The sequence below is a fragment of the Ooceraea biroi genome, chromosome 11 (genome assembly GCF_003672135.1).
Source record: "Ooceraea biroi isolate clonal line C1 chromosome 11, Obir_v5.4, whole genome shotgun sequence".
Lineage (NCBI taxonomy): Eukaryota > Metazoa > Arthropoda > Insecta > Hymenoptera > Formicidae > Ooceraea > Ooceraea biroi.
The window spans coordinates 13552356-13572837 of NC_039516.1; the positions used below are offsets into that span (position 1 = coordinate 13552356).

The 20482-nt window shown below is 49.1% G+C and overlaps 2 protein-coding genes across 2 annotated transcripts in view; both read left to right on the forward strand.

The window, feature by feature from the left end:
- On the forward strand, positions 1 to 5929 carry LOC113562946. Its single transcript, XM_026973791.1, has one exon. It carries the CDS (start codon positions 2419 to 2421, stop codon positions 3406 to 3408), a length of 990 nt encoding a protein of 329 aa, XP_026829592.1. The 5' UTR covers positions 1 to 2418; the 3' UTR covers positions 3409 to 5929.
- Positions 1 to 20482, forward strand: part of LOC105277770 — a 72811-nt gene that overhangs the window by 23624 nt on the left and 28705 nt on the right. Inside the window, exons 5-8 of the mRNA XM_026973793.1 lie at positions 6952 to 7038; positions 7948 to 13671; positions 16568 to 16672; positions 18162 to 18209. Of these exons, the coding sequence (XP_026829594.1) occupies positions 6952 to 7038; positions 7948 to 13671; positions 16568 to 16672; positions 18162 to 18209 (5964 nt within the window). The remainder of the gene's footprint in view (positions 1 to 6951; positions 7039 to 7947; positions 13672 to 16567; positions 16673 to 18161; positions 18210 to 20482) is intronic.

Below are 20482 nucleotides of genomic sequence, written 5' to 3' on the forward strand. Positions count from 1 at the left end.
TTCCGCTATTTCTTCGATACGATCGTTGACTCCGTCGTGATTCCGATAGATAGAAATGGGTGTTTTAGCGTGATTGAAAATTGCACTCACGCTAAACGCGCAGAATGGAAACGATCGACAAGCTTCATATACAGATGTACATCAGGGATTAATAATTAGCAGGCTGCGCCTTCCGGCGAATGTATCGGGCGATTCATGATTAATTAAGTATAATGCCGAATTTATGAGCACTTTCCAATTAATCGCGCGGCTGTTTGAGCAACGAGCGTCGCCGCATCCGTTATCGATTCCCGATTAATCCCGCGTGATACCAAACGTCGGACCGCGCTCGCCATTTTCCAATTAATTTTTAATGCATCTAACTCGGCGCATTTTATAGGCACGCGGCCGTAATTGCGGCGCTGGTAATCGGAGCAATTTCGGCGGAAGTAACGCGATTAAATCCCAGATAGAGCGATCGCGTCGTCGCGCGAGGTAACCGGCCGAATTTTATCGGGCTGCCGAACTGGTCGTGTTGGTCGGCATTTCTAGTGATCGTAATGCCTGATGATAATAATCCCAATTTCCGCGGCACAGCCTCCGCAACTTACGTATGTTTGAGCGATCATCGTTCGGTGATCGTCGTTCTCGTCACTCGTGCGTCGTGGATCCAGTACATCGCGGGGCCCAGAAATTACCCACGCATGACTGCCGGTGTTTGGCTGAGCACAATAATCCTGCCAGTTAACTGAGCGTACAATGCGCGTAGTTTAATTATCTCCGATGATCTCAATGGCGAACAATGGCGGCCGCCTGTTCCTTTATGCGCCGCAAACCGCGGCGACCGAAGTTGGCTAGCCGGTGACATTTCGATCAAATCGATCTCTTTCCTATTCGATACTCGCCCCAAAATTCAACGATTTGACAAAAGGTGGGAAAGGACAACTTGTTCCTTCCGATAATTAAATTTTTCATCATCAATCAAACTGGCTCTTGGTTTCTTGTTTTGACGGCTTATGGCGATTTCAGGATTAAAACGGGCAAATCCTGGAGATCGTACGATTACGCACGTACGGGAGATATTGATTTTATTTGGAAAGCTGAGAGCTGAGTTAGCGAGATCGGCTTACCTCTCCCTCATTGTCGGTAATTAACTTGGTTTCCATTCTTCAAATCCGGATAATGATGGATCTATGATAGGTACAATGTATGACGTGTACGCGCAAATGCGTCGATCATCCCACTCTCTCTCTCTCTTGGTCGCGTCATTACCGTGGCTTTTTCTCCAAATTGCCGTTCGTCGTCGCGGTACAGTGCACATCGAGACGAGACATACCCACGCTTTGCACTCTCGTGTGTGCGTATGTGTGTGTATATCTTCCTTTCTTCACGCACACGCGACACACCTGTCCCCGGTTCGCATGTACGCGACTCACCTACGATGAGACACCTGCCACCACAACGACACGGGGCAATTTCGCGCCGAGGCGCACCCTCGGCTCTCCAAGAAGGCCCTACGTCGAGGAGGCGACCCTCTTCTTCTCTTGTTCTTCCTTTTCGAGGCTGCCTGCGACCCACCTTCTCGTTTAGTATCAGGGAACGTCTTGTCGAGCGCGCCGCGCGCTGAGTAATCGAATTTCGGACGGCGTTGCGTTGTTCGTCTGTTTAAAAAAGGAAAAAAGGAAGAAAACGGGAAAAGGGAAATTCACTCGTGCGTTTAATCGAATCGAAGGAAATTTCGGGTGCGAGGATTCGGCGTCGATCGTGCCGTCTTCCGCCGAGGAAACTAGTAACAGCAAATTGTGGAGCAACGGTAGAACAACATGAATATCACAGTACAGTGTAGATCTTGCACGACGGTACGAGTCGCGTAATCTCTTTTCCGAAACGTGAAACGTGATCTGATGGAACACAACTTCGTAATGACGTGAGATGAAAGGAGGCGAGAGGCAGCGAGAGAGCAGAGCCGCAAAGAGCCGTTGACAATTACGCAATCTACCGCCTGAATTTGTCTTTTCATCAAATTCGACCAGTGTAATACGCTCGGCGATCAAATGAATGTTTGAGCGGGCGTAAAATGGCAACATCAATGAGCATTCAATCAGGAAATGCACACAGCCGCAGGGATGCCTGGCGACGCGGATGACGCGATCGTCGACAATACGCACATTATTCGATGGTACAATAGTCGCGGATCGCTGTTTAACGAATCTCCGCACGGTTGCGTAATAAGGAAGAAAAGAGCGCGCCGGTGAATTCGCCGAGACGAATCGCGCAACGAAAGCTGGATTCCACAATTTGAAACGGATCGAGTCCGGAAGTCCATAATCGAAACAGGAACGAGGCGATCAACGCGGCAAAGTCCGAATGAGTAAAGCGAATGTGAACGGATCGAGCCAAATAAAGCCAAAGACCAAGAGCTGACGATTTTCTGCAAAGATGAGGCTCTTTGACTGTAGCCTGTGCTTGACGACGCTGAACCGGCGGCGCTCGTCGCGACGCCGAAGCTGCGACACGACAGATCCGCTGGTGATGACGAAAAGACCGGCTACTCGTCGTCGTCGACGTTATCGGCGCCCGGAATCCTCGCAGGGGGTCACCTCATCGCGATCCAGCACCCGATTTCTGAACGTGATGCGTACTCTCGGCATGAGAACGAGTAGCACAAAGTTGGAGACACCGAAATCGAGGAAGCTACTCGCCGACGAGGTCAGATCGCGACGCGTGGGAATCCCGGGGACGCTTAATGGGGTTCACCTGAGGGGAAGGCGGAAGCACTCCGTGGAAACGTCGGTAGGCAACGACACTGGACAGGAAGGAGCCGATCTTGCCGGAAGAAGAACCGGCGAGCTCGAGCGTGAATACCACGAGCACCTGGAAGCGCTCAAATTCCTCATCGACCCGCCGCCGTGTTTCCGCAACACGGAGACCCAGCAGAACTTTGAGAACAAGCTGAACAGCCTGGATCTCAGACTGATGAACACCGTGGCGATTCCCAATGAAATTCCCATGGCGAACGGGTATCGAGACGCCTCAATGAGAGGTCTCAACAGATTCTGCCGGAGTTGGGGCTCCATTCGCGAGAACGGTGTCCCGAAAGATCTCGGAAGATCCTACGTGGACACTCTGGACCGCACGATGATCGATCTGTTCGCCAGAGCGCCGATCTTGAAGAGCAGGCAGGGCGAACAGGTGCCCGCGCGTGAGAACAAAACCGTTCGCTTCAAGGATGAGGTTGAACGCACGGAAACCTGTGTCGGACAAGGATTGAGACGCGAGGGTGAGGGTTGCGAGGCCGAGGGGGTGGGAACAGATAATCGTGTAAAGATGGAAATCCTGAAAGAGGGACCGGACGTACGTCGGGATGTTGTTGGAACACCGCAGGGCAGTTCGAACGTGCCCGATGTCGAGACGAGGAACGGTAGGTGACGATTAAATCTCATTGGGGCGGCTTATAGTATAGGGGATTTCACGCAGGTGAAGGCAAGCGCGCCCGCATAAATATTCATAAAATCCCCCGCTGAATTTTATGGATGAATAAACGTTATTTAAATAATACAATCAGCACGCGCGACGAATGGAAGGTACCGGAATGCTGAAGATTCGAGTCGAGATTTGATAAGCGAACGCGTAATTTAATTACGAGTTTAAATGAACGCGAGTTCGCAATAACCGAAGTTCCTCTCGTATCGATCGAATTCGCGCGTCGACTCGCAATGGTGCGCTTCTTGTCGCTGAAACTTGATCGCATTTATGGGCCACTCTTGTCGGGACAAACGAGCCAGCACCACTCTGATAATGATGCATTATCATTGCAGAAATGCATTGCTCGTTTTTGTATATTAGAGGAGGTACGAGCGCTATACCGATGTAACATCTGCTAATAACACCAAGTCATAAATTTTATAACACGCTTCAACTTTTAGCATAATGAAATTCAATTCAAAGTCGATTATAAAATATTGTTTTAAAAATAGAATACACAGAAGTATTCATATTTAAATGTTACAGTAACTGCATTATTATGCTCTATAAGTTTCTAGGGAGCGATAACGTTAAGTGGCGCAATATCGTCAAAGATAGTAGGACTATCGAAGAAACTACGATTACCATAACAATTCTTCGTGACGCAGGCTTTTGCGTTTGGCATCTGTGTGCCGATATTACGGCCGATGGAACGGCTTTCGATTTACGTCGCGAAGTCCCAGTCGTAGCCTCGATCGAACAATGCGCCACCGGAAATAGCAATCCCCGTTTGTCGAGCGGGTTTGTTCGAACGGAAATTGTTCCTTTATCGCAGCGCGAGCAAGCCACGCACCAGATATCTGAAGCAGCCATTCGCGTATATGAAAAATGTCATAAAAACCGTTCATTTTATCCGCGCTGATCAATTGGCAACAGAAAATAAAACATCCCGATTGTAGTAAAATTTGTTGCTAGCGTGCTGCTACTCTTTACAATTACTCTCTCGTTTAAACTTGCTTTCGTGAAATTATTATTACATCCATCATTCCTATTACCATATTAATTACCATGACCATTAGTACATCAATATATAAAATATCTCATATAATATTTAGCTAATAGGAACAATGTACAAACCAAATTTAAATAATGCAGAGTATCAAATCACATATAATTACAACTAAACACTATAAAGTAACACATAATTAATCCGCGAATTAATTACGACGTAAAAGTCGCGAAATAAAATAAAGGTGCAAGGTACAAGGGCGCATCACGCATAGATCCGACGAATCTACGTGCGTGACGCCGACAATCGATTATGCAACGGACGTAGTCGCCGGGCAATAAAATATGTCACGCTGGCCGATTGCGCAAGCGACGAGCGATCGGATCGAAGGAAATCCCTTCCTCGCGAGAGGGTTTGGCCGCGCTCGCTCGGCTGGACAACGAGAGGAGGATGAGAAGGGCGCACAGGGCAGGCCGCGGCAGGACGCAGATGGAAGACGCGCACCGCGGAAACGTGGGCTTGGCACCTTCGGGGCATGACGGCGCACCCATCGCGCCCATCGCGCGTATTAACGCGCCCGTGGCGAATGGCGAATGAAGGTCTCTCAGTCGACGTTCCCTCTGGCTTTCCCTCGAGGGAAATTTATCGAACCAAGATCACGCTTAGGTTCTATTAGATCAAATATAGAAACAGATCAATTCATTTGAGTGGAAATATCATTATTTGTCCTTATCGGCCGTTGCGGTCTTCAAGAGGGTTGATGAGATCTCTTGGAAAATTACGGAATTATGTAATGTGTCTGTGACCACCCATAGGATTCTATTTCCCTTCGTTACGTTCGCATTAACCGGCCCAGCCCTGTCTCGTTTAGCTTCTTCGATCGTATTACGCAATTAATGTGATATATATTTTATCGCGCGGAGAGAACTCGCGTTGCGTAACTGCAAGGTTACACCGCTGGCGAGCAACGGGGATCTGCGACCATCGTCGGACGATTTTTCTGCGACTACCATGAAGCTTCTATTCCATCAAATTCCTTATTCCAGTCTCGACTCCCTCGGCAAGTTAGCTTACGAGGATCGCCGAATTAAGCACATCAATCTGCTGATAAAAGCACGTGACCGTTTTGGGAAAAGAATATACCGTCACTTTCGGATCTCCGGATGCGACATGCGGGCGTGTGTGCGTGCTCCGTGACGCAACGAGAAGTGTGGAAAATAGATGGGTGTGCGCGCTCGTTCGCGCGACACTCGCTTCGCTGGCATTGTGTGTTCGGAAGGAAGTCCAACTCGGAAGCGGCACTATTCATGAATTCCGAGGGGATTCCAGAGGGGTCTTGTATGTCGCTGCACGCGTGTGCGCGCGTACATGACCCTGTGCGGCGGGATTTTTGTGTCAGTGTGTCTCGCACAACTTTGCACACACACGCGCGCGAACGCGCTACCGGTCATAAATATCCAGTCGCTCTTTCCAAAATATAATCCATAAAAAAGAAAAGTAGCTCGTCCCTGCGCGATTTTGCGCGAAGTCGAGTGCCTATGAACGGAGTAGCGCGGCACTCGACGTGAATGCGTACGTAAGTGGATCATCCCCTGGGTGGTGATCTCCACTCGGAGCGAAACGGCCGAAACACCGACGGGCTATATCTTTCGCCGGAGGATAGACGAGAATTTCGTGCCGCACTAATGTATGCGAACGATCCCCGGCCGCCGAAATGGCGAAATTGAATTCCTGCCGTGTTCTCGCGTAATCGCGCACGTGTGTGCACGCGTGCATCGCGATGCACGAACTCACCTGGATCAACCTAACACACGCAAATACACAGACACACATACACACGTGTGCTGCACACGCGAACGTGGAATACGTGCACGCACACGTGACGTATGTACGTGGTGCACACGCGCGGGTGGGGAACACGGTGGCTCTTGTGGGTGGCGTTGGATCCCCCATGCTCCAGTGCATAATCGCGATTCATGAGCCCTACAGGTCGCGGTGCCGTTGATCCCCTCGCGGCTGGTTGACGTTTAACACGGCCGACACGGGGCAGTCGGGTCCTCGACGGCCTAAATTTAACGCGCTCGTCCTCGCGTCTGCCTCGTACACGCGCGATGTCCGGCCTCTCGTCGTCGCACTCTCGTTTCGCGCGTGTGTCCGCAAGTGTCGCGAAATCGCCAATCCTCCACGATTAAACGGTGCTGCTAGCGCGAGAAACGTGGACCGGCATCTTGAACTGATTCTTCGTGAAAACATAAGACTCGTTGACGCTCTTGATGTGATCCATGATTCCTCGTCACGTTGTTGGAAATTGATTATCTATACATACCGTTTGCATATTTCAAAGTTTGCTTTATTGTCCAGATTATATCGGGTATCATGAGACGTATTTATATTATTTTTATTGTGAGTAAAAAAATAAAATCATTGATAGCTCTGAGCAAGATTGATTTCTGAGAGACGATGTCCATCACAATTCAACGTCGCATCGCTTTTTTCAGATGACACAAAAGTCGAGCAGAGCTACGCCAATCAAAACGGTGCTCTGAAGAGCTGCTCGAGCGAACAACGGAGCGACGTTAAGAAAGGTAAGACTCCCTCGTTATCGACAAAAGGCGAATATATATTATACACTTGGAATGCTGGGCTGGACCACGCTTGTTTGCATGATCGCTAAAGCACTATACATACACACGGTATTTCTTCTCTCTTCTTTTCTTCATCAAGCGTCATCTTGTGATTGCGATTGCCTGGCCTCGATCTCCCTGAAAGCCGAATTGTGTCCGGACATAAAGTAGATAAAATGTGCAATGTATATTTAAGAGTGGTAGTTGAGTCGCTTCGAACATTCTGAACAAAAACGCTCGAGGAATATTCAAATGTAAGTTAAGTGGCCGTTAAAAGATCGAGGCTGTGTCTTTAAGAAGAATAATTCTCCATTTCAACCATCATATAAAAAAAGTTCAAAGCGAGCGTTTCGATTTTGATGTCCTCTTTTTTTGCAAAGTTGTTCGAATTTTAATAAATTTGTTTGCTTCAATTCGTAGTCAAGGCTGATTCGTGTGATAGAAATCCGTGGGAGCGATCGGAGCTGTAATTTTCTGCCAGGTGCAGTAATGTTCATTCAGTAATACTCTAAGAAACTTTCGAATCCGGCTATTCCTCTCGGAAGAATCTCGAAAAATCCTAACGAGTCGCGGTCTTTAGACGTAAAAGCGAGGTCGCGTCAACCGCACGTGGGCACGCGAGAGAAATCTCGAGTAGGAAAACGCGCAGTGAATATTAGGTGGAGACAAAGAGAGAAACAAAGGTCGGAAGAACCCGCGGGAGTTACGTAAAGGGACCGCGACGTGATATTCCTCCGGGGAGAATCCTACGAGGGAAGGTACGAGGCAAGAAACAGAAGGGAAAGAAAAGGGAAAAACGGGATAAAGCGTGGGTCATCAGCTTCGCGCCGACTCCTCGAGAATTTTCTCCACGAGTACGCGACATCGTAGGGCAACATCGCGGTCAGCCGGATTACGCGACCGACGCGGAGGATTGCACCGGGATGCCGCAGGGCAACCGTAATCGCGCCCGTAGAAGTCGGAATCGTCGGCGACCACCTCAGCGACCGCCGAACATCGCGGAATCCTCGCGAAATGAAAGTGAGCAGCGGAAGCCCGAGGAGGAGACGCCGATGATCTCCACGAACGAGGAACGCGGCAACGACAATGTCAACGAGGATATCAATGACGATATCAATGATGGCATCACCAGCGTCGACAGCGTTTCGAAGACGAACGACTCCACTCAAGCGGAGAAACCGGCGAACGCGAATCCGCTCGAGAATCGCGACGAAGGATCGCTGAATCGCGAGTATCGAGTCCGGCTGGATGACAAACATAGGATCGAGAAGATTCAGCTGACAGAATCCCGACCGAGGATAATCGAGATCACGACCATCAGCAGTCTTCCCCTTGAAGCGACGATCAGCCACATCACTGGGGTGGGCATCCTGGAGACCGGAAGCGGCGACCGGACGTCAAAGCCGTCAGTAGTGACGATTTCGGAACCCGTGGAGCTGATGCAACCGCTCGGCGATCGCGCGGCCAAGGAGAATCGACTGGAAATCCGGGAGGTCACCGACAGCGACGCGGAGGTCGACTGCGGCCCGACGATCATCGTCGAATTTGAATCCGATGCGGAAAGGGAGTCGATCGGGGTGCAGGAGTCCGAGGATCACGAAGAGTTCAAGCGGAGGACGCAAATCGGCCAGGAAGTCGCGCCGCAGAGAAAGTTCCCCAAACCGGAAGCGGAGTCCCCGACCTCGATGTGGGCGACGGTGATGCCGAGGGACGTCGAGAAGAAGCTGCGAAACTTCATCGAAGACCTGCAATTACCAAGCTTCTCCGAGGAGGTGACGGCCGAGGAGGAGGGTGGATCCCACGAGAAAATCCCACAGGCGACGAAGGAGAGCAGATCGCTTGAGAAAGTGACCGCCTCGTCGCGCTGGAAGACGAAGAAGCGCACAATATCGACATCGCATTACGCCAACAGTTTTCTGGATATCATACAAGAGGAGGGCGAGAGATTGTCGGAGGATGAGGCGCAGCACATCAGGGATTTCATAAATGAAGAGATCAGCAAGTACCGGCGCGAGGACAGGCACTCCACTGAGAGAACACAGACAGACAGGGCTGAATCGAAAGGAAACGATCCTGAGAAGATCGAGACAGCTTCTACACAGTTTCGTGAGTGCAACATTAAAATCAAAAGCGACGCGACGGAAACTGACATTTCGGAATTACCACGCTCGTGCGGCGAATCGGATAATTTCAAAAAATCTGAAAACATTAAGTCAGTTTTCGTTAAAGATACCACGGATTATGAAATGCCAGGTATAAATGTACATATAAACGACACTAGTCCTGCGGTCGAGACAATAAACAGAAAAATAGATACGATGCATGATGCATCACTTAACGAACTCTCGACGAATACAGCAAACACAATGCAAAATAATTTAAAAGCAGAGGGTCATTGCATTGTTGAGAAAATTGAGACAGTGAAAAATACCTGCGCTGTGAATATTAATAAAACAATATTAGCAAATAATAAAATGCAGGATACTAAGAAAAATGCGCTGGTAAAGCATTCTGCATCACCAGATGACGTAAATCATGTACCTAAAAATACAGAAGATAACAAATTATTTGAAATCGAGACAGCTGGAGAATCAAAGAAGCGCGACAATTGTCAAAAAAGCACAGAAGTCACATCCAACAATCAAGATGCGTCACAAGCGGATGATAAAATTGACTCATTTTCGTATCCGCTGCAAGGCAAAGCGATCTCGTCGAGAACGAAGCAACCTCCACCTCTCCCGAAGAGATCGTCCAGCTTCGGTCACGAGCCTCAGAGACCGCCGACGCCACCTGAAATAGACTATATTCCGAGTATTGGAAACATCCATCAGCCGCTTGTTGCGACGAGCGACGAATCCAGGTCGACAAATTTACTCGCACGGAAGGTGCGCGCGAGTCGCGAGGCCGAGGTCGTGGAAGAACCGCCACGACGGCCGGAGCTTCCCAAGGATGTAGACTCTTCTACAAGGATCAGAGAGACTTTCGAAAACAGCCCCTCGCGCGAATCTTCCTCAAGCAGCGTCCACGTCGACGAAACTTGCTGTCGCGTGAACCGACGACTCGAACAAACGAATGACCCTTTGCAAGTTGGGAATGTCGAGAGTTTGGCGGAAGACGGACGATCGATCGCGTCATCGGGTATTCGCGACGATGATCTGTCACACTCGCGCGGCGTCGGGACGCCCGGCGTTGCGTTGGCAAGCGCGACGTGCACGGAAATAACACGCCGCGAGGAAGGGAAGTCCGCGACGCTCGGTGCACCACCGACACATAATCGAAACGCATCGCCGAGCCGGCAGGAGGGTGAAGCCGAGGTGTGCAGGCGTCCTGCGGACCGGGACCGATCAGGAAAGGAGAACTTCCGGGTGAACCAAGGTGCGGCTGCTCCGACCGAACGACTGAAGAGGAATAAATCAGATATTACCTCGACTTCTTTGGTAAAGGACAAGGCAGCGATGGGTTCTTCGAGTACCAAGAACAAAAAGAAACTCCAAGAGAAGGAGGAGACTGAAAAGCCAACGTCCAGCTTCCGCCGTGAGCGAATAGTGAAGAGCAAGACATCGGAGACGAGGATAATCGAGGAGAGCACGAGCATTAACCAGAGAGACGGTCTCGATAATCCCAAATATTCGACGTGGGAGTCGAGGAGCGAGGAGAGACACGAGGAAGAAACGCGTAGTACGTCACGGCAAAGTAACGCGCGGAATCCGTCCGACGACGAGGAGGCGAGTCTTCAAAGGGTGGACGCCCTGGCGAACGGTGACCTCGTGTCCGAGGGTGAGGCGGGCGATATGCAAGGGCACGACTCGTCTAGTAGTACCACGTCCTTCAGCACTATAAGACATCGTCCATCAGGCGCGTCGCTAACTGACATCAGCGCGATCGTCCGCGAGATGAAGGAGAACGATAATGCTTCCAATCTGAAGGAGGAGTCCGAGTCCCTAAAGAAGAAATTGACTCTATTAAAATGCGAAGGATCCACCGGAGAGACAGTGGGAAACAATTCGGAATCGCCGCAGCCGGTTCCCTACTCGCCCGTGGAGGATCTCTATTACGCGCCGCTGATCGAAGCCAGAGAAGTCGTCAAAGAGGTCCCCGAGGACATCTCGAAGGATGCGATGGGTCGTCCAGCCTCGCTGAGGGAGCTCTGCGTCAAGAAGATTCTGTCGATGCCGTTTGGGCCGCAGGTGATCGGCGAGATCACCACGCCGCGGCTGAACATCTTCGAGAGTCTGCGGACTCTGCAGAGGTTTGTGAGTAACGTGCCGCCGGCGGACAGCGTTCGCCGACGCGATGATAACGCCCGATTGAGCTCGATGCATGGAGTGAGTGATCAACGACACGGACTAACGAAAACGCCACGAGGCGACGAGCCGGTGCGCCCTAACGACGTTGAAAACGATGTTTCAGACCGGATTTCAGACCGGACCGGCTTGCGTTCAGCAGTTAATATTGAATTGTCAGAGTCGGACGGCGAGATGGAGCGTCAGTGCTGGAGGGGTCTCTCCACCAAGGAAGATCCCAGGCTCCTGGTGTGCTTATCTCCATCGCAGCAGGCCACGCGTGTACGCGCGAGCGCGGACACCCTGCTGGACCTCCATCGCAAGTTCCTGAATCGCTACAGCTACCGCGAGGAACAGCCGCAGTACGTCCCGGTGCCACAATATCGGGTGCACATCTCTCCGACGAGCGCCAAAGAGGACGGTGACGCGACCCTGAAGGCACCCAAACCGCCCACTCGCGCGTTCCATCGTGACGCCGACGGTTCGAGCAGCCGGCTGCTGGAGATCATCAAAGAGGAGCGGAACGGTTCATCAGGTGGCGTGATCGCGGATCGCCAGTTGAAGAGAACGACTGACGTTGAAGGCGTCATGGGCTCCTCCGGTCACGACGAGGGTCAAGAACGTCTGAAGGCCGCTAGTTTGAGTGACTGGCCGAACCTGGCCAGACACGATCGCCAGAGTACCACTGCGAACGGGCTATTCTTGGCGGCGGTGAGGGGCGAGGACGGCGAATCAAGGAGAGACGATAAGCCGGCCGGTCACGTGGCCCGGCCAGATCAGTCCGATATTACATGGTCCATCGCCGCCGAGGCTGGACATCGAAATGATACCGCAACAGCGCGCGACTCGGAGAGGCCGTTCGCCAAGGGCTCGTTTGCGCTCAACAGTGCAATCATCGATCGATCGATGGATATTGCTGATAAGAGGACGCCGCCACCGCTCAGGAAAACAACTGACCCAGGCAAGCACGTAAACCCGGCATTGATCGACGACAGACTCGAAGTGCCACCGTTACCGAAACGTATAGTCACCGTCGACAGATCATGCATCGACACGACGAGCATTTTTCACCAGAATCCGCCACGCAGCCACTTGGAGCCTCGTAAGGTCCATCATGAAGCCTCACCGGAGAAGCTGAAGCACGTAGCCGCCATAGAGATCATGGATAAGCTGAAGAAGCTGCAGACGGAGACGTCGCGACGTCTTGATGACAACAAAAGAAGTTCACTGTCGCAGGAATACTTTGTCCAGCAACTCAAGTACATCGAGCTGCTGGAGGAGCAGCTGAAGAACGTGATTCTGGCCGAGGAGGAGGAGAGAAAGGCCTTCGAGGAATTCCAAACGCAGTATCATCGAACGAAGCGGTGCGACGACGCAAGGAAATCGTCGCTCGGCGACGAGGAGACCTCGCGGAAAACCAGCACGGCTGGTGAACGCGAACGTGAAATTCCGATCCATGTCGGCGACGGGACGACAAGCGGGAAATGTGCGCGGGAAAAGCGAGAGGAGAATCGCTTCTTGGAGAGGAAGACCTGTCAAAGCGAGCCGGAAATTCAGAAGGAATACTGGCGAGAGAAATCGCGGAATGTGGAAGCGGATCGCACCGAGACGATCAACAAAACGGGTAGCCGGCAATTCCAGAAGAAGTCCTACCACGAGAACGGCGTTCACGAAGAGGAGGAGTCTTCGGAGAGTATCGAACGTGAGGAGCGTCGCGTAATCACCCGGAAGGAAAACAAGAGTCCGTTGGCAAACGGAGGAACCAAGCACGAAAAGATCGATGAAGCTGATGGGTCTCACGCTGATACGTGGACGGCGAAGGCGACACCGAAGGACGACTTTAAAACGTCCACCGAGAGCACAATTCTACCGGATCTTCGTAAGCATATTGAAATGAAGAGTCCGACGACGACAACGACGATGATGATGACGACGACGTTGCCTACGAATGGCGAGGCTTTTCGCCAGCGGATGTACGACGAGTACGTGCGCAAGGTGCTGGAACGGCAGGAGCGTAGAAACCACAAAGTCGTAAAGATCAGCACGCACGAGGACATCAAGTGCAGGTCGAACGGCAACTCGAGCGACAACATGAGCGTGATGGCGCGAGAGTTCATCGAGAAGGCGCGGAGTCGGCTGAGCAAATTCGGGATCGACCTCGACGGCAGCGGAACGGAGCACGAGGAGGAGCACGAGGGTGATGTGATCAGCGCCAGGTTCCTGGTCGATGGCAAGGAGCTCGAGGACGCGCGGAGGCTGCCGAAGCACCTGCGGGAGTTCCTGAAGCTCTCCGAGACGATGACGGACGAGGGCGAGGGCGGTGAGTTACGGCAAATGGAATGGACCGTGGATTTTGCTGTGTTGCTCGTCGTGTTGCGAGATGGATTGGTGACGATTGATGATGGCTGCTGAGAGTGTCCCGCCCGAGATGAACAGAAAAATGTCAAAAGAGAAGACCGCGCGACCCGGATTCTCTCGGCGTCTCCGGGAGAAATGCCCGTTTTGTAGCAACCACTAACGTAGCGCGTGCATCTTGTTCGACGTTCGTAGATGCCTCAGTGTTTGTCGTCACTAACGATGTTGATGGTATTACGCTAATTCTCTCTATCTGTCCACCTAACGGTCAACAACACGAGAAGGTTGTTGGTCGCGCGGACGAGAGACTGCGAGGGAGATGAATAATTAATTTTTAATTAATGTTTCCCGGTTTCGCGGTTCTTCCCTCGCAAACTCGTCAGTCAGCGGTGAAACGAGATGTAATTCCGAGTCCGACGTAATTTAAAAGCATGCAGGGCAGCAGTTCTGCATTGAAAACTTGACGAGCTGAATAATATGACAGGTAATTGAGATCGTTGAGATTTCCTGATCAATCAAGAGGTCTCCTCGATTTCGCGTGATAAAATCGCACTGTAAAGTTCGTGACGTCGACCAACTAAAACAGTCGAGATTTATCGAGAAGCAAGAACTTTCGTCCTCGATACACGTTCCTCTGCCAGATCGCCTTAGCTCGGGCAAACTTTCTCAATAAACGAGACACGCCGAAACACAAATGCCATTACTGCGTCAAGTACGTTTTCCTAGACAACTCCGGAAGTGAAATTAGTTCCCAGTGGGATAAGAGCGGAAGCCCGTCAGACGACGCGGATCCGCCCGTACGTTGTGTAGGGCGTACAGCATCACAATCACGCGGTACAGATTGCTCCAATTCCATGATCCGATTAATATCTCGTCACATAACGATAATCGTTTTTGCAGTGTAAATATAATAAATCCCGCTGTATATCGCGCGCGATACACTTGACGCGATACCAATAATTACGTATTTACGCAAATTTTTCATTACGAAGTGCGCTCGTACGCATCCTCGCTCACTTGCAAAGCCCGGTTTAATGTTTTGTGACGTAAATCCGAGCGCGCGTATATATATTTCGGCATTTATTTCGGGACGTCGGACTCATTCCAGAATGTGATGCGATGAGGAAAATTATTATATTACATTCATACTACAGCTTACACGTGCGCTATCGTTCGCGCCTGACAGCGCGCGCGGATAATGAACCACCGCGAGAGTCTGCGATAACAAGGAATATCAGCATTAGGGGCTCAGAGGCTATCAAATTGCGTCACGTCGTTCGCGTTTCGATTTTCCAGAGTCGATTAGCACTGCGGGATGCTTAATCGTATCGTTATTAGCGGAAATTTGTCATTCTTCATTCATAATCTCAAATATTCATAAGAGAGCTTGCGTAATTTCGCAGCAACTACTTTTCCTCTCTCTTAATCGCGATAACGCGGTATCGCTGCGTACTTTCTTTGATCTTCCACGATCCACTTAACACGATCAGCTCTTTCAAACGTCCATCGTGAAAGCGCGGTCAACCTGGTCAGGGTCAGCTGGTATCACGCTCGCGAAAGGTTTACTCTTCTGGATCCCGCCATCGTCTATCCGGCAATCCGCGCCGTCGTCGACGCTCGCGTGATTCATTCGACGATGAAAAGCTAAATTTAAGCCACCGCGACGAGAAATAGGCCACTCGCGCTCGTAGGACGCCCGCCATTTCGACTAGAGCCGGAACCACCGTCTTGTTTTCGGCTATTTTCAATCATCCGCTCGACGTGGCCTACTGGCCACCGCGTGTCCTCAGATCGTTCTCCGGAGTACCCCCGAAGAGTTTTGCTTTCCGTTAAACTGATCATAGGCAAAGGGCATGGAGCCTTTCTGACAGGATTCAGATCTCGAAACGATGATTGACGAGACTCATGGAATTTTTCGATGATGCGAAATTAATAATTGGATTGTATAACATATATTCGTCTCGTTTTTTTAATATGATAATATATTTAAAAACACTAAAAAACGGGACAAATACATATGTGTTATAATCCGATATTCTAAACTCTTCTAGACTCGGCAAGTTTTTCTTTATTAAAGATTCAAATCAATGAAATGAAATGCAATTAGGACAATGATCCTCCCACTGATTTCGATAATGTGGTATCGCTTTTTCCTTGTGTTCTATTTAAAATAAACTTCTCTGCATGTTCTTATTGCATGTTTGTGCTATCAGTCTTTCAAACCTCTCACCCGTTTGATGTAATAGACATTTTGTAGCATAATATAATATTGTGGTATAGCATAAATGCGTGTTTGTTCTGGAAACAGCCAACTAATGCTCCCGATAAAGAGAATAAAAGCACCCGGAGGAATATCCGGGGTTGCATGAAATGATCGATACTTTTAAAATCACCTGTCAATGCAACATTGTTAACTTCTATTGACATTTCATCAACGGCGAACCGACTCGCTCGCCTATTACTATTAACTCGCAGCGGTTATTTGTATTTCGTAAGTCTCGTGAACCTTTCAGCGCGGTTACCGAAGCGTCCGTTTATTTTCTATTCTATCTTTAGCACGAATGTTTAGCACAGCGTGCGTTTCGTCGGAGCTAAATGTGCGAATTTAGGCAGCCGCCTGTGGATACGAATTATTAGTATTACGGCCGATATATTAATCCTCCTTTACAAACAAATGATGAATATCCGGAAAAATTCTATCGAAGAATTTCTCCTCGTCGCGCGCTCTTTTAACGTTGCTTGCGGCCTTGCTTCACGAATTCACAACGCGCTGAGCAATATTAATTTATCGCATTTTTCTTTTCTTTTTCTTTTCTTTTTTTGGTGGCTATGGGCATGCTTTTTTATCAAAGGGAACAGCTGCAATTTCGCTGCAAGGGGAAGAGACAATGAAAGCGATCTGCTGCACGAGATTGACAAAGCTTTGAGAATCGGCAAGGGATTTCTACTTGAGCAAGGTGCGTGCGCAATTTTGCTTCATCACTGATAGCATGCACACAGTTGTTACGCAGTCTTGTAAGATGATACCGCTCGCTAACACGAGTATTCTGCAATAAAAAACTTTCATTTAATATCGACTGTTGCGTTAATCAAAGGAAACAAAGGAAATCTTTGTCATCAATGGATTCAACGTGTATCCAGCTGTGAAGCTAAAATTATTTATCTAACTTCCTGTCATCTCTCTCTGTCCATTATATTATTTTTTTATTCATCTATTTGATTTTACATTAATTCGTTATATTAATTATCATTGGGACTATCACCCGAAAAATCTGTTGCGACAAATACAGACTTGCATCCATCTACCTCGCGAGGAACCGTACATATATGTATATACGTAGGTATATAACCGGCCTCTTGCTGGTTGGCGGTGAGCTCGAAATTCTGCATGACACAGCTTCGGACGCCGTCGACGTCGACGTCGACATCGTGAGCGTCGCGCGCGCGGCGTGCCGTGGCGTGCCGTGGCGTGGCGTGGCATAGCGTGGCGTCGAGCCTCATCGGCGTCGCGACGCCTCAGTCGGCTGGCATCTACCGTACTACTTTCTCGTACCTCGTACCTCGTCGAGAGGGTGTCTCCCCGGAATACGCGGCGTCGCGTCGGATCAAAAAATCGCCGAGAGTCCCGTAAAGTGGCGATGTTGGAGAAAAGTGAGTGATCGTTCCGGAAACATCGATGTAACATCGTATAACGGGGAGGAGGAGATGGGGAGGGGGACACAATAAACACTCGGGGGTTCCTTCAACAGGTAGTCCCGCGATCGCGAGGGAGATCGTGCGTGCTCGGAGGGAAAATCCTTAAAAGGCGTCTCTTGGATAGTCTGGGATTGCTTCCGCAAAAAAACGACGAGAAAAATATTTAAATACTTTTGCATAATTAGCAGAAAAAAAAAGATAAATCAACGTGAGAAAAATTAATTCCGGGATATTGATATCAGCAGTCGGATGATTCAGGAATTATTGGCCGATTTTTTGGTGCTCGCGAATCACACGAGTCAATCTTGGAAATGCATTGCGGTGTGCACTATGATACATATATTGTGATGTGATGTACACAGTGCTTAGTTCGCTGAGGAATAAGGCAATCCACTCCGCTTTGTCCCTCTCTTTTTGCCCGTTCCGTGGCGGTTCATCAAGATCGCTTTTATATTAATGAATCGCGGCGGCCTCATCGTGAAAGTAACTTTGAAGAGCTCTCGAGACGGTATTGGACGTGGCGTGTAATCGAGAAGACTCGCAATGTTGACCCCGAGATAGGTATCAGGATTACTTCGCTTTGATCGTTTCAAATCTTAAAAGATACTTTTTCTCACGAATTTCTCACGACTTATCGTTACGAGCATTTTACGGGAGACGCTCGACGAAATATCGCTAGATATATAGAACATGCGATTCTTGCCAGGGCGGAGGAGACACGTTTGACAAAATGTTATTTGATGCTTTCAGAGAACGTTATGTTTGCCCCTACATTTAAAGCCTCGTCGGCGAAACCAGGTAAACCTGCGCGAGGAATGTGTGAGACTAACAGTGTATCTTTGTTATCGTTGCCGTTGTACATTTTGCAATAATGAACAAGAAAAAATACCATTTTTTTGAGACAGTAATAATCAATGTGTTTCACATACAATCAATTAACTACAAGGAGATATTTGTCCATTAACATCCTCAATAAGGCTCCGTTTGTTAATCACGTTTTGAGCGTCGATTAATCAAGTTCCCAATTAAATACCAAGGAACGTCATAAGTGAATGACGAGTGTTCAGAAGAATTGGAGTCGCCATTGAAAGTGTGCTTTTGTTGAGTTAATAGACGCTCATTTTCAAGGTGCAATAAAATTAATTAAGTGTCGAGCGTGTGCGTAGGGTGTAGCCGCATTGTGCGGGACCACGTGTGTGTCCCTAACGACGAGAGATCGGTCGTTAATTAAATTCTTGTCGTAGTGTGGCGTGTACACACATGTCTGTGCGTGCATGTCGGGTTTACGTGCGTTATCTTGTTCCGTGATCCTGTCCAGGTAAGACTGAGGACAGGCGTGCATTAATTTCGATTACGTGAGAATATCGTGCTCGCGATATTAGCGTCTCAACTAATTACTGTCTCGCTGCGGTGGTTAGTTATAAATAGTATGTGTGTCAGCAAATTATCATACAAAAACAACGGGAGTTCGGTGTTTTTGACGACGACGGGCTGGATGGATGCAGCTGGCGTCGCGATGGCGTTGATTAATTAATCGCGCCGATGTCGCAATCAGCCAAAACGCACCAGCGCATTACCGTAATAGAATTATAAATTGACGCGTGCACATTAATTATCTAACGATAGAGATGTACACGCGACATTCCAGCAATCGTTAGGAACCACATTTTATTCGCCGCGCGATTTTCTATTAAATTAAAAGTTGACGTGATTACGATCAAACCCGAGCATCTCAGAAATTAAATCTCGAAACGTAACCATCGGGCTGGCCATTAGAAAAATCGCTGTTTGTCGTTGCTGCCTGTATTTATCAAGCTCAGTTATTCACGTTCCATTGAGTAAGTTATTATTTTCACACACGATCTCGGATCTTTGGCCACACCGAAATCGCACGTAACGCTCGCTGATGTGTCGTGCGCAGTTCACATTCGCTCCAGAAAACCGCCGCGGCATTGTGCTCGGTGCGTTCTCGGCCAATTGCAATTACGCGTGTCTTATAATGCCGGCGTGTCGCCCACGCGACTTCTAATTTTACCCAGCCCGAATGAACCGTTCCTGATTTCCTGTTGTGCCTCCTCACGCGCGTGCGAACGAGCGGCTGAAAAAGACGCTCGAACTGCCGCAAATTGGCCGGACAAGTTTTAATCCGACATATGCGCCTGTGACTCATCGCGCGATGTATCTTTATCGGGCTGATGTTGCCACCCCTCCGATATCCGACGTGATGACGATGAAGTCATCCGCGTGATAACTCTCTACTTGTGTGTCAGCCGCGTTACGGGAAACAGATTTTTTTCGAAAACTTACAACGGCTTCTAAAATTCTTCACCAAACAGCCATCAAACGAATGTTAAGCCGAGTTTACTGGTTTGAGTAGAATATTGACAATACGAATTATTAATTGGTGATTACGATTTATTGCTGCTCGCAATTCATTCTTGATCGACAATTATTTGTGCATCCTCAACGCTTTTACTAAAGCACAATCGATTTTTCTTTTAAATGAATACATTAACATCGAGAATATCTATATATATTTTATAGATAGTATTTTTCCAAAGTTTGTGAAGTATGATGCAAATTGAGATATGTTACGAAAGACTTCACAGGTCTGCGTCAGAAGCAGTCTCAACAATCTCGGGCCGAGCCACTAATAAGCGATGATGTAGCAGAATGCAGGAAACGGTCGGGGAAAAAGATGATACCTTATGTAATGCGCCCCGTGCGCCAAGATTAGCATCACGCGCCCGTATACGTATCATATGTTAGCTTTAGCGCCAATCTGCCGAATCCACATAACGCAGCTGTTTCAGGAGCAAAGACCTTTCAGCGGATTTCCTTCGACGTAGCGTAACGTTATCCAGTTAGGTCACATGATCGATACTTCAGTCGCAAAGCAAAGTGTTCCGTAGCGACAAAAGCTAGGGAGTAATCAATCAGGAAATGATGGATCGGTCTGGTCTCTCTGCAAAGGATTGTATAATACAATAAAAGTTTCGAGCCTGATGATACGATAACAAGTGTGTCAACTAACAGTTGCATCGTGCAATGTCGCACGTGGATGACATATC